The 14,637-nt window shown below is 43.7% G+C and overlaps 1 protein-coding gene across 5 annotated transcripts in view; it reads right to left on the reverse strand.

Annotated features, from left to right (window-relative positions):
• The window catches only part of hspa12a (heat shock protein 12A), a 62,249-nt gene that overhangs the window by 26,826 nt on the left and 20,786 nt on the right, over window positions 1-14,637 (reverse strand). For all 5 annotated transcript variants that reach the window (XM_054795972.1, XM_054795970.1, XM_054795971.1 and 2 more), the window contains exons 3-6: window positions 14,080-14,207; window positions 5,826-6,012; window positions 4,594-4,698; window positions 4,359-4,475 (exon numbers count right to left, since the gene is read on the reverse strand). In XM_054795972.1, the coding sequence (XP_054651947.1) occupies window positions 4,359-4,475; window positions 4,594-4,698; window positions 5,826-6,012; window positions 14,080-14,207 (537 nt within the window). The remainder of the gene's footprint in view (window positions 1-4,358; window positions 4,476-4,593; window positions 4,699-5,825; window positions 6,013-14,079; window positions 14,208-14,637) is intronic.

A 14,637-nucleotide genomic window follows, 5' to 3' on the forward strand; every position in this document is an offset into this window, starting at 1 on the left:
GAGCGGTTGCGTACATCGTACGTTGCGCACGTGGTAATAGGTGGTAAGTGTTTACAACGTGCTTGCAACATACGATCTCGATTGCCACGTTATCGTACTTACACCTGCTGCTCACGTACAGTGTCCTTACTCGCTCGCATGTTATAAGTTCGTGCGAATGCGATGAACGTGAGTTCTCCAGAAGTCCCTGCTGCTGCTGCCTCAAGATGCTGCCCATTCCACTGCAGAGACTCCAGGTTCTGATGCTGCAAGAGCTTCAAGTGGCAGCGCACCTCCAACAGCACCATCTGACTCTTCTTCGCTCCTCCTGTCATCTTCGGCCCGCCTCTGCTAGGCCCCTCCGGCCACATCCGCTGCCTTCTGAGCTGATGCAGCAGACCCCCTCTTCTGTGTCCTCGGCATCCTGGAGACGAAATGCCGTCACTCGTCCGCCAGCTTGGCTTTGCAAGCGCGGAGTACGCGCCCACCACGTGCGTGCTCTCTGGCTGTGGAGGGCATGTGCGTCACACCCAATGTTCCTCCTGCACTAAAAGTGCTATGTCGCGTCTGCGTGCTCCCAAATCCGTACTGAGGAGGTTCTCACCACATATGGATGCCCCAAATTTTGCCCATGTTTTTGCAAGTAGACAACACGCACTTGCAAGTACGGCGGGTTGGTACCGGGGCTAAAGTGGTGAAGGATTACTGTTTATGTAAAGACGATATAGTGCTTCTGCAGTTTACATAATAATGCCTCAGTGTGTGAGGTGGGTGAAAGAGAAAGTAGATTAGAAGAGAATGTGGGCTATACCATCACCCCAGGAGACACCTCCCTTTGTCATCCATGAAGAAAGCCCAGTGCCAATGCTGACTCACTGCAGATGCCCAACCCATCCACTGCTCATGTTCTCTTCACCCCATACACCACTACCCGTCATCCTACACGCACACACACACGCACACACACACACACACACACACACACACACACACACACACACACAGCAGCTAAACAGCTAAAAGCCCTCCTCTTCCTTCCTGTGCCTCATAAAATCAAGCACATTCCCCTCCCTTTTCTGTGCCTTTTTAACCACACCCACTCTCTCTCTCTCATATACACACACACACACACACACACACACACACACACACACACACACACACACACACACACACTAGCAGTGGCTGTCATGAGGACAAAAGGATAAAATGACTGTGCAAGCAGGCATGCAAAGTGGAATAAATTGGTCCAATGACATAGACTAAGGCTTGGGAGTACTTCCAGATGAACAGCAGTGCAACCAATTAGCGAAGATGTCATCTGTTAAACATGACGACGGTAGAGGCACGTTCACATCATTAGCAGTATTTACTCACGGCTCCAATGCCTCAAAGCCAGCAATGCCAAGTTACATAATATGCAACGTAACCTGTCCTTTCTCCAGCGTTCTACTCTGCTTGGGACGAACCCTCTTTCATTTGAAGCAAGTTGGACACTGAAACGACTGCTTGTTTGAACACATTTCATGCTATGGCGTTCATGTTACAAAGTTTCATTTTATGACATTTCATGTTATGGTGTTTCATGTTACAAAGATTCATGTTTTTACATTTCATTTTATGTTGTTTCATGTTATGATGTTTCATGTTATGGCATTTCATGTTACAATGTTTCCTGTTACGCCGTTTCATGTTATCGCGTTTCATGTTACACCGTTTCATGTTACGCCGTTTCATGTTATGGCATTTCATGTTATGGTGTTCATGTTACAATGTTTCATGTTATGGCGTTCATGTTACATTGTTTCATGTTACGCCGTGTCATGTTATGGCATTTCATGTTATGGCGTTTCACGGTATGGTGTTTCATGTTACGACGTTTCATTTTATGACATTTCATGTGATGGTGTTTCATGTTACAAAGATCCATGTTTTTACATTTCATTTTATGTTGTTTCATGTTATGACGTTTCATTTTATGGCATTTCATGTTACAATGTTTCATGTTATGCCGTTTCATGTTACGCCGTGTCATGTTCCAATGTTTCATGTTACGCCATTTCATGTTGTGGTGTTTCATGTTATGGCTTTTCGTGTTATGACGTTCAATCTTACAGTGTTTCCTGTCATGACGTTTCATGTTACAACGCTTTGTTTTACGATGTTTCATGGTTACTATGTACTCCCTAAATGATTAATACTGCATTTAAAGTTACGTGTGTGCGATGGAAGGATAGCTAGGCAAAGAATACATACAAATATGTCCCTTTTTGGTTTTCTTTAGCTCATTTATTCCCCTGAGGCAGACTCTTCTGATCGAAGTGTGTCAAAGAAAAGGAAAGTGAACATGAAAAGTGAAGTAAAATTCGACATGGTAAGATGTTGAGAACGTGTACAAACCAGCATTAGTTGTATTGTCAGTCCAAGCCACTCAAACGTGGCAGCCATCATGAAGGACAAATATGGTATCTTTGAACATGTGAAAGGATCCACTTCTATGAGATGGGCAGTGATAACTCAGCAGTGTAGTGGCCTTCCTCCTGTCAATAAGCCTGTCTCTCCATCCTTTGCAACGCCCCTTCAGGTGTGCAAGACAACCACAAGATCTCTTCTTTATTCCTGTTTCATTTCATTCTTGTATTTCATCTTTTAATGACTGGATTAGAGATGTCCTTCATGTGTGTACAGTGTGAGTGACTTAGGTGATCATTTAGCTATCGCTTAAAGGTATAAATTCAGACTTATACTAAAACTCACTTGCATGTAGACTGAGGACCTCCTACAGTGTGATGCAAGTGTCGCAAAGCAGTTACGATAGCAACACAGACCCCAGTGCTGCAGTCTGACTTTTAAAAGGTTACATTCATTGAATTTGCAATAAACAAATTCAATTTAAAAATGATACTTGTTTTCCAGTCTTACATGTCCAGACACACACAGAGAAACCATGAAGTTATTTATTCTTCAATCAAATAAAAGCAAGAAAGGAAGCGAATCCCTTAAAGTGATGGTTATTCTGTCTACTGTACTACAGTATGAGTTAGCTTCCATCCCTGCCGCCTCAGTCTAAGCCGAGGCCACGCTAATGGTCAGGAGGGAGCAGCTTAAAACACGGGGTTGATCTCCAGCCAATCACAGGGCAGACACAACGAGGCAGATTATCACATTCACACTTCACACTGAATATTGAATTTGACAGTTTGACCAGCAGAAAACCCTGACATGAGAGGGCGAATTAAACACATTTGGCAGGTATGTCGACAGGGATTTGGGACCCTTAAGAAAAAAAATTATATATTTGTTGTTACGGTAATCCCTCGTTTATGGTGGTTAATTGGTACCAGACGCGACTGTGATAAGTGAATTTCCGCTAAGTAAGTTTCCTTATTTATAAATGGAATACTTTGATCGTTGGAGCATAGACAACCTGTTTACCACCTTCTAAATACAGTGGCGTGAAAAGTGTTTGTCTCCTTCCTGATTTCTTATTTTTTGCATGTTTGTCATACTTGTTGTTTCAGATCATCAAACAAATAGAAATATTAGTAAATGACGACACACCACAAAATGCGTTTTTTAAATTAAAACATTTAAAAACGTTTTATTATTAAGGGAGAAAAAAATCCAAACCTACATGGCCCTGTGTGAAACCCTTAGCAGCAACAACGGCAATCAAGCGAAAACTTGCAATGAGTCTCTTACGGCGCTGTGGAGGAATGTTGGCTCCTTTTTAAGGTCATGCCACAGCATCTCAATAGGATTCAGGTCAGGACTTTGACTGGGCCACTCCAAAGTCTAATAAAACGTTTAGTTTAAATACTGCATTTTGTGTTCAGTTGTGTTGTCATTGACTAACATTTAAATCTGTTTGATGATCTTAAACAAAAAAAAAATCAGGATGGGGCAAACAGTTTTTCACACCACTGCATGCTGCTTTTTAACATTTTTAGAGCCGTCTAGACATGAAATAACATTGACTTACAGATGCAGACGTAGACATGCACAATGCACATGGGTGGTTAAAACACTGAATGATGGTTCATGATGGTTCCTGGGCTGCCATGCAAGCGAGCGCTGACTTTAAAAGATAATGTTCACGTCAGTGTACAGTTAATATATGACGGTGTTGATGAACAGACGCGTTATAGTGCGGAAGTAAGTCAGCTGTGGTTGCTTTTTTCTGACTACCAGTTGGACAAAATGTGCTTGACAGCCGGTTAATGTAGAGCAGCGATCGCAGTACAGCGAGCTGGGCTGCACATGTGAACATGTTGGCAAGAGTCAGACCTTTAACGCCGTTACACGTAGGGGAAACACTGATTTCCAAACCCATGTGATGCTGAGCATGTTGAAGACTAACGAGATGGACTTAAACCCACCTTATAAGCGGCTTCCCTCATGAATTGTTTAGCAGGCATTTTCCAGATGGCAGGAACGGTGATGACCCATCGAACATCGTTGTTGTCAAACTCGCAACCTGTCTGATCGCTCAGCTCCTGCAGGAAAAAAAAATGCAAGACTCGCGTTCTTTAAGGGGTCTCTTTGTGTTAATACCATTCATACATTACATCGCTGGTGTTGTCCAGCACTGAATATGTCACACAGGTGCTTTACCTTCAGTGCTTGCTCCTTAAAGAAGGCCAGTGCATAAGCAAAGATGTCCAAAGCTTTTACGCGCTTCCCATTGGCTGCCTGGAGATCCGTATTGATGGAGAGATTCTGCAAGTGGGCACAATGACACAGTCGTTAAGGTCAACAATAAGGAATGTCCCATAACATCGGCCGACCGTTTGTCACCTCAAGTCTCTGCTTTTATTATTGATCGTGGCTGCAAAATAAGCCAAAATGGAGCCAAAGACAGGCACAAGTGGCAGCATTTTGGTAGAGAAGGTGAGAACCACGACTGAATTCCCATTAAGACATATTTCATAGCAGAACACCAAGGTGGTGTCCACGTTGATCTCGCTGCCACATTGTGACTTCAATGAGCGTAAACATAACCTTAAATCAGTGGTGTCCAAACTTTACTAGTGGTCTGTGGCCCATTCTGGAAAAAAAGAGCAAAAAGAAAAAAATCTGCAGGCATTTTACAAAAATAAAGTCAAAATATTATGAGAAAAACATTGTAAAAAATCATTTTACTAGACTAATGTTCTAAAATAATGTCATTTTAGTAGTATAAAGTTGAACTATTTAAAAAGGATGTTTTATTGTTTCAACATAAAATGAGAGAAAGTGAAAAACAAACAAAACAACAAATAAAGTTGTACTTTTTGGAAAGTCAGCTTGTAGAAAAAGTTATAATTACAAGAATAAAATAAAAATATTATGGGAATATTTTGTTTTATTTTTTAAGGGGGTACACAGAGGTTTGCTCCGTGGGGGCAGGTGCTGGGTGCTCCATCTCTGCCGCCTGGGCCTCCATGGGGTGCCAAGATTGCAAAGGCAAGATACAATAGATAAAAAAAATAAGAAAATGGAATAAGAATAAATAAATAAACATGGAACAGATACATAAAAAGTAATAAGTCTAGTCCTGTGTGTGTATTTTATTGCTACCTCTCTGTTGTGTTGTTGAAAAGCCGCATGGCATGGGGGAGGAATGATCTGCTTAGTCCTTCAGTGGAGCAGGACAGTGATAGTAATCTGCCACTGAAACTGCTCCTCTGTGACGCTGGTCATTCATTTCATCAAAGCCCTGCGCAGCTCACTTGCTTACTAAGATGGCAGACGTCCTGCATGCACTTTCGTCATTAGTTTCATACTTTGCATTTGGCTTTGTACTTATACTGATGTTTGTGCAACATTGAAATGTTTTCCAGATGTAACAATGCAAACACCCTTACCGCAGTGGTGTGGAGCTTCATTTTGAATTTCTCCAAGTACAGCCAGTGTTTGGACTCGCTGGGATCCAGGTCATGATAAAAGTCTCGTGCTGCATAGCCAAAACTGTGGAACTTTCTGTCGGGAGTCAGCAGGATTGTGGTTGGGGTCTTCTGGTTGGACACCCCAGGATCTCCACCCTCCCATCGCCTGGAGAAATTAGTGATGAATATTTCATATCTGCCGTGAATTCATGCAGGGTTCATTTATTGGGCCACTGAATTTGGTGCTATCTCCTCACCCTCGCTCACAATCATTATAACAGGACTGTCTGGATGGCTGATCGTTACAACTCCGTCCAGGAGATGGCGTCGTTGCTCTGCATAGTCACAGCACTTTAGCTTGCTTGAAGAAAATGTGTTTCAATTTGGTAGCCCACGCCCGACAACTTAACTGCCATTCTATGTGGGTAACAACCACTAAGCGCTAACAACAAACGCTAACAATGAAAATGTTATTTACAAAGTGCCCGGAAGGCATGCTGGGTACTCCAGCGGCAACTCCATTCGATACTGCAATGTAGCGATATACTGTGTTATTCTTTTTATGTTTTTTATTTTTATAAAAAAACAAATACAAATCTTAAAAAAACATACAGTATATATGTAAAATTTTAAATATTCACATATATATATATGTAAAGATATATTAGCTGTACAATGATGTGTACATTATCTTTTAAATAAGCACACACTTACATGGTGAATGCTGCTGTTTTTTAATCAGGCGCATCCGTAAGTCAAAAAGCTCATGTTCTGTTAAATAGAGTTTAAAAACATGAGACAATGTCACACAAAAATGTACTGCTATTTTTTCTTTTCTTTGTTGTTGTTTTTATAATAAATAATTTTCTCGTTAAATGATACTTTTAGACTGTGAAAAAAAAGTCATGTAAAAAAAACCCTCTGTGGGCCACAAATGTTCCTCGGGCCGCGCTTTGGACACCCCTGCTATAGCGGCTAATTTCAGTCACGTGCTGATACATCCTCGTTGTTCCAAATAGTGACAATGGACCAGGAGCGCAGGATTCCTGGATGCATGAAGGTCGGCTATAATTAGTCTTAACTCCTTTTTCCTGAGAAAATGCATGCCGGGAATGCTGAGATATAACAGGAACTAATTAGAGTGTTCTTGGGGGAATCAGGAATGGAATGAAAGTTTAGTTGAGTTTCTTTGAGTTTGCTTAAAACGTGAAAGAGCGGGAAGGCCAAAGAGAAAGACATGAAGGCAGGGACCAGGCCAGGGGCTTAAAAATGGAATGGACAGGAACTGACGAGCAGCTGCTTTCTGCGTGCACGTTCGTGGGGGGCGTTACTTGTTTCTTCAGCAACTGATTCATGCTAATGTTGGCTGTATAGAGCCAGGAATGTCCCCACCCCCTCCCATACCATGTCTAAGCTTCCCTTGTTGAAAAGTCTATCTTCCACCAGGAAGCTTCTCTTACTAGAGCTGGGGGGTGGGGTCTTTTTCCACATGATATATTTAAGATATTTAAGATACAAACTACAGTCCTAAGAGCAATGCCAAGAATGTCAAGAACCGCAGGGGTTGCAACTTAACCACCTGTCAGCTGGTCAGATAGAAACCATTAACCCCTGGGGGGGGGGGCTGTGGACTGGCTATTGGGGGACTGGTCTTGGTTCTGCCCACCCCTGTGGGGCCGGTGGCTCTCTGGGGCAGGGCTTGCTGGGTGATGGGAGGCAATTCCTGTCCTTTCATGCATTCTCAGTGACAATTACATGTTCACACATACGCGCTCATTTATGCACGTATATATACTGTACATGCAGACATGCACACATACACACCTACAGATACCTGTACACGCATACATATACACACTCACAGTGATTTATCCGTGGTGTTACCATGTTGCTGCTTTTATTACAGTGATGATGTTGACAATTACATTAAAGTTATTACAATTGTGTGCTTTACAGTTGTTGTCATTCTGTTCACTATCATGGCTAATATTTTCATTACTACTGCTACCACTAATTAGTATGACTGTTTCAGTTCAGTAGTATCACTGTGGCTGTTGATATTATTTTGTTATTTCCATTGCAGTCTTTCTGGCCGTTATAGATATATAGATATATACTGTATATATACTGTATATTGCTGATGTAGCCCTGTTTGTTATTGTAGCTGCAATTGTTGTTGTTGCTGTTGTTCTTGTCTCTCTCTATATTGTCCCCTTGTCGTCCCCGCACTCCCCCCCTCTGTGTTCTTTTCCCTTCTTTTCAATCCCCTCCTGCTCCGGCCCATCCACTCCAATTGAGTGCAGTACACTGTCTACAATCACAAAACTGACAGCACATTGCTGTCATTGCTAGCATTGCTGACATTGCTAAGCTACTTGGCTTATAGGGAATAATAAACAACAACAACGTTGACCCTAAACACGTAACTTTAGCAACTCTTTACAAAACAAGTGCCGCAAGACATGCTGGGAAGCCGGAAGCGCTCCCAGTGATGCCGGCTCCCAGCATGCTTTGCAGCAACTTTTTTGGATTTAATTGCTCAAAGTACATGCTTAGCATTAACATGAATGTTGTTTATCCTCTAATATTACTGGTAGTTGCAAAAGTAGTAGTAGTAGTAGTAGTAGTAGTAGTAGTAGTAGTAGTAGTTGTTGTGCTGTGTATGTGGATAAGATGCTGCGTGATCTTCTTCTTCTCCTTTGGGCTTTTCCCTTCTGGGGTCGCCACAGCGAATCAATTGCCTCCATCTAAGCCTGTCTTCTGCATCCTCTTCTCTCACACCAACGACCTTCATGTCCTCTTTCACTACATCCATAAACCTCCTCTTTGGTCTTCCTCTAGGCCTCCTGCCTGGCAGTTCCAAACTCAGTATCCTTCTACCTATATATTCCCTACCTCTCCTCTGGACATGTCCAAACCATCTCAGTCTGGCCTCTCTGACTTTATCTCCAAAACCTCTAACATGTGCTGTCCCTCTGATGTACTCATTCCTGATGCTATCCTTCCTGGTCCCTCCCAGAGAGAACCTCAGCATCTTCATCTCTGCTACCTCCAGCTCTGTCTCCTGTCTTTTCCTCATTGACACTGTCTCCAGACCAGGGGTCCCCAAACTTTTTCCTGTGAGGGCCAAATAAATTTTCCCTTCTCTGACGGGGGGGCCAGGGTCAGTTTGTCACAAAAAGTGTGACGATCGCAGAGGTGTCTAAACGTAAACATTTATTGTTTTCCAGAAAGCCACACATAACCAAATATTAACCCTTTCTGGGCTCTTGACAAGAAAAAACATCAGAAAATAAATAATAACACTATCAATGAAATAAATAACACTATTTATGAAATAAATAATAACAAATAACCCTTTTCAAGATTTTCACAGAAAAAAAGGCCATGGAACATAAACCTTTGTTGTAGACACCACTGTTTGCAGCTCTCTCTCATCAACTTCACTATGAAAACCACAAAGCAAGCAGGCTAAGAAACCGAACTGATACAACACATACCAGCCCATTTCACTACCAGTATGCTTGTAGAGCGGATTTGTTTGTACTCAGAATGGCTCGTTGAAGTCAGAAAAGTAAGCTTACCTACATATGTTCATCAGTGTGAACTGTGGGCCTGCATCTGGCTGGTGAGAAGTTCAATGTCAGGTTCCATCCATTGCTCCCAGATATACAGTATGTGCTGCCAAAAAGTGTGGACATCTTCATTGCGTGTTTTTTAATGTTAGGGTGCGTGTCGTTTGGGAGGGCGGCATAGAAGTCAATGCGACTGTTGGGCTTGAATGCGTCTTTCAGGACACGACAGTTCTGCAACTCGGCCAACTCAAACTGATAAGAAGGCTGGGCTTCATCCATGTCAGAAACAAAGGGGTTCTGGAAAAGGCGGATATCTTTTGCATGAACATGTAGTTCACGGAATCGCACGCATTTTCAGTGCTTCCACACACTTTTCAGCTGGGAAGGGAACCGCTGGGTTCTCTGCAGAGAGGTTTTGGGTAGCAGGAAGATGGATGAAATTATTCTTTTTCACTTGCTCCAAAAGCAGCCCTAGTTTTCTTTTATGTGGGAATAGATGTTGCAAATTAGTTTCCTGTGGCCTTGTAGCTGCAAGTTAAGGCTGTTCAGCATTTCTGTCACATCTGTTAAAAATGCTAGGTGCCATTCTGGGTCGATCAGCTCGGGAACCGTTTTGTCTTTTGAATGAAGAAATGCGTTCATTTCAGGTAAAAACGCCTCAAAACTCTGCCGCGGCTCAACCATCGGACCTCTGTGTAGTACAGCACATCGCCGTGCGCAGAATTGTTGGAACTGCCTGTGTTTAAGTCCCTTTGCTCTGATGAAGTTTATGCATGACACCACAACCTTCATGACAGAGTCTCACTTCAACACTTTGCAGCACAGTGCTTGGTGGTGAATTAGGCAGTGGACTTGTAGCGGGGAGGTAAGACCCCATTGTTCCATCTCCCGGTTCACAAGTCCGAATAATCCCCGAGACGCGCCCATGATACTAGGAGCTCCGTCAGTCGTGATGCTAAAAAGCTTCGACCAGTCCAGGTTCAACTCTTCCATGGTTTGGCATACTTTGACGAAAATATCCTCCCCCGTCGCAGTCCCTTTGAGACTTTGGAGGGCTGCCAGATCCTCGCACGATTCAAAGTTTGCGCTAACTCCACGAATAAAAATGAGCAGCTGCGCTGTGTCCTGCACGTCCATGCTCTCATCCAGTGCTAATGAGAAAAAGTCTAATTCTTTCGTCTTCTGCTGCAGCTGGGCATATATACAGTACATTACTTTTAACTTTACTTTACTTTATTGTACTTTATTAATCCCACAGCAGGGAAATTCACTTGTTACAGCAGCAAGCAAGATACGCAAGTAAAGAATACATATTGACTACAACATGGTTCAGGTGGTGCAGGTGTTGTAGAGCCTGACAGCGGTCGGTATGAAGGACCTGCAGAACCTCTCCTTCTTACACCGTGGGTGTAACAGTCTGCTGCTGAAGGAGCTGCTAAGGGAACCCACAGTGTCATGTAGCGGGTGAGAGGTGTTGTCCATGATGGATGTCAGCTTAGCCAACATCCTTCTCTCCCCCACTTCGGAGTCCAGAGGACCGTCCAGGACAGAGCTCGCTCTCCTGATCAGTCTATTGATCCTGCTCCTGTCCCTGTCCGTGCTGCCCCCTCTCCAGCAGCCCACAGCATAGAAGATGGCTGAGACCACCACAGAGTCATAAAAGGTCCGTAAAAGAGTCCTGCACACACCAAAGGACCTCAGTCTCCTCAGCAGGTGGAGGCGACTCTGGCCCTTCTTGTAGAGGACGTGGGTGTTGACGGACCAGTCCAGTTTGTTGTTAAGGTGAACACCCAGGAATTTGTAGCTGTCTACCAACTCTATGTCCGCTCCCTGGATGTTCACCGGTGTGAAGTGAGGTGTTTTCCTCTGGAAGTTAATGATCATCTCCTTTGTCTTGCTGGTGTTTAGTTGTAGCTGGTTAAGCCCACTCCAGCTGACAAAGTCCCTGATGACCGTCCTGTATTCCAGATCATTCCCCTCTGAAACACAACCCACGATGGCTGTGTCATCGGAGAACTTCTGGATGTGACACTGTGTGGAGTTGTGTGTGAAGTCCGAGGTGTAGAGGGTGAAGAGGAAAGGGGAGAGCACCGTACCCTGAGGGGCACCTGTGCTGCAGAGTACCATGTCAGACACACAGTGACGGAGCCTCACATACTGTGGTCTGTTGGTGAGGTAGTCTATAACCCATGCAGTCAGGTGTTGATCTACTCCCACACTCTCCATCTTCACTCCCCCCGATTTCTTCAATGCGTCTTGTGATTGTACGGTAAATCACGGTGTATAAACCGCACCTTTTTTCCACCGGTAAGAAGCAAAAAATCGGGGTGCGGTTTATACACGATGACAGGTCTGCGACCAGACTCGGACTGAAAAATAATATCAGACAACGCTTTTACAACGCTTCAGCGGAAGATCACTCGTACTCCAAGCCAACGCTTGTCACCGCGCACAAAATGGGAAAAAAAAATAGAAAACATGGGCGTTGTCCTAGCGGTGCACCGCTGAAGCCGGCGTTGCTTTAGCCTTGATTTAACGGTAGCGAACATTGGTTTAGCGGTGACGCGAGCTGTGATAGAACGGCGTTCTGTGCATGCGGATCAGTTATCCATGTATTGTACAGAACACATAATGCTGCATTGCTTCATTGTGAATTTCAATAAACTCCAACGTTGTATTGTACACTGCTCAAAAAAATTAGAGGAACACTTCGAAAACACATCAGATCTAAACTGGTGGAAAAATGATCTCAAATATCTTTCCTGATAATAAGTGGGTGATGTATTAGTAACAAAATGATGCCACATCATTTGATAGAAATGAAAATGATCACCCTATAGAGGGGGGAAATCAAAGACACCCCAAAAATGAAAGTGAAAAAATGATGCAGCACACTGGTCCATTTGGCTAAAATGTCATTGTAGCAACTCAAAATGATTCTCAGTAGTTTGTGTGGCCCCCACGTGCTTGTACGCATGCCTGACAACGTGGGGGCATGCTCCTAATGAGACTACGGATGGTGTCCTTGGGGATCTCTCTCCACCCGTACCATCCTACCTGTACACGCTTCTTCACCTCTATTCCACACTCTCCATCGCTCTGGACTGTTGACCCTAAGTACTTCAAATCCTCCACCTTCTTGATCTCTTCTCCCTGTAAGCTCAGTCTTCCACTTGGGTCCCTCTCATTCACACACATGTACTGTGTCTTACTGCGCTAACCTTCATTCTTCTCCTTTCCAGGGCAAACCTCCACCTCTCTAGCTTCTCCTCCACCTGTTCCCTGCTCTCACTGCAGATCACAATGTCATCTGCAAACATCATAGTCCATGGAGATTCCTGTCTAACCTTGTCTGTCAGTCTGTCCATCACCATAGCCAACAAGAAGGGGCTCAGAGCTGATCCCTGATGCAGTCCCACCTCCACCTTGAACTCCTCTGTCACACCTACAGCACACCTCACCACTGTCTTCCAGTCCTCATACATGTCCTGCACCGCTCTAACATACTTCTCTGCCACTCCAGACTTCCTCATACAATAGCACAGCTCCTCTCTGGGCACCCTGTCATAAGCTTTCTCCACATCTACAAAAACACAATGCAGCTCCGTCTGCATGATGCTTATAGTATTATTTTTTTATGACCCTTATGAGTCTGAGTCAGACTGTTATTGTGAGCAATGGGGTCCTGCCATTTCCGGTGTGTTGACGAGCTCATTGCAAAGTGCCCTTTGGCTATTGTTTGCCAACTGTGCACATTTTTGTTGTCCACTATCTGTTTATCCCCTCGTAAATCGAGCCACTATCATTGTCATTGCCACTGTCCCTTGTTATTGCTTTTTGTTCTCTGTTCCTAGCTTCGGAAAGCAGGTCCTAACAAGTACTGTATCTATACATGTTGCAGGTCCTAACAAGTACTGTATCCATGCATGTTGCAGGTCCAAACAAGTACTGTATCCATGCATGCTGGAGGTCCTAACAAGTACTGTATCTATACATGTTGCAGGTCCCAACAAGTACTGTATCCATGCATGCTGGAGGTCCTAACAAGTACTGTATCTATACATGTTGCAGGTCCAAACAAATACTGTATCCATGCATGCTGGAGGTCCCAACAAGTACTGTATCCATGCATGCTGGAGGTCCCAACAAGTACTTTATCTATACATGTTGCAGGTCCCAACAAGTACTATATCCATGCATGTTGCTGGTCCCAACAAGTACTGTATCCATACATGTTGCAGGTCCAAACAAGTACTATATCCATGCATGTTGCTGGTCCCAACAAGTACTATATCCATGCATGTTTCTTGTCCCAACAAGTACTATATCCATGCATGTTGCTGGTCCCAACAAGTACTGTATCTATACATGTTGCTGGTCCCAACAAGTACTATATCCATGCATGTTGCAGGTCCAAACAAGTACTGTATCCATGCATGTTGCAGGTCCTAACAAGTACTGTATCCATGCATGTTGCTGCTTTGTCATTTTTTGTGTTTTCTTGCTTTATTCTCCGTCCAGTACCCAGATTCTCCTGGTAACCAAGGTTCCACTGTACTATAAAAAAGTCGATATAAACCTTCGCCCTTGCTGTCATAGCGACCCTTTTTCCTATTACCGTAAGAAGGAAACGTGTGAAGCTGTCATGCCTTACGTACCTCATGGTGTGAATGCACTCGGGTTCCTTGGTGAAAGCATAAGCGTAGCCGCTAGACGTGGTGCCAAAGTCAATGGCCACCACCACCATGAAGGCCATTCCTGATGGCACTTGGTCACTGGTGTCATTCTGCTCCACAAACACAATCACAGACATACTGAGGGTTATGAGATGACATCAGAAGCTTCTGAGAAGTTGTAAACGTGGCCAAAGGCACCAACTGCAGTTGAAAAGCAAAATGATAGAACCGCATTAATGGTAAACACATTTCACAACAGAGATCAGTGTTTTCTGAACATACACTTCCATTTCAATACAGATGAAGAATAATCATTACTAATTACAATTCTTCTTGAACGTAAAGTTGGACTTCAGAGGTAAAACCACCCTGATTACATTAGATTAAATGAGAACCTTGTTGATCCCTTGGGTGTGTGCACTCGGGGAAGTTAAGGTTCCAGTGGTTGCATTAGTTCCTCGGTTTTTGTACGTTTCGGTTTTTGTCAGACCTTTTGGAAGGAAGTAATACTGAAAACTGAGGCACCAGCGTAATATTGTA

The sequence above is a fragment of the Dunckerocampus dactyliophorus genome, chromosome 13, assembly GCF_027744805.1.
Source record: "Dunckerocampus dactyliophorus isolate RoL2022-P2 chromosome 13, RoL_Ddac_1.1, whole genome shotgun sequence".
In the NCBI taxonomy this organism is placed as follows: Eukaryota; Metazoa; Chordata; class Actinopteri; order Syngnathiformes; family Syngnathidae; genus Dunckerocampus; species Dunckerocampus dactyliophorus.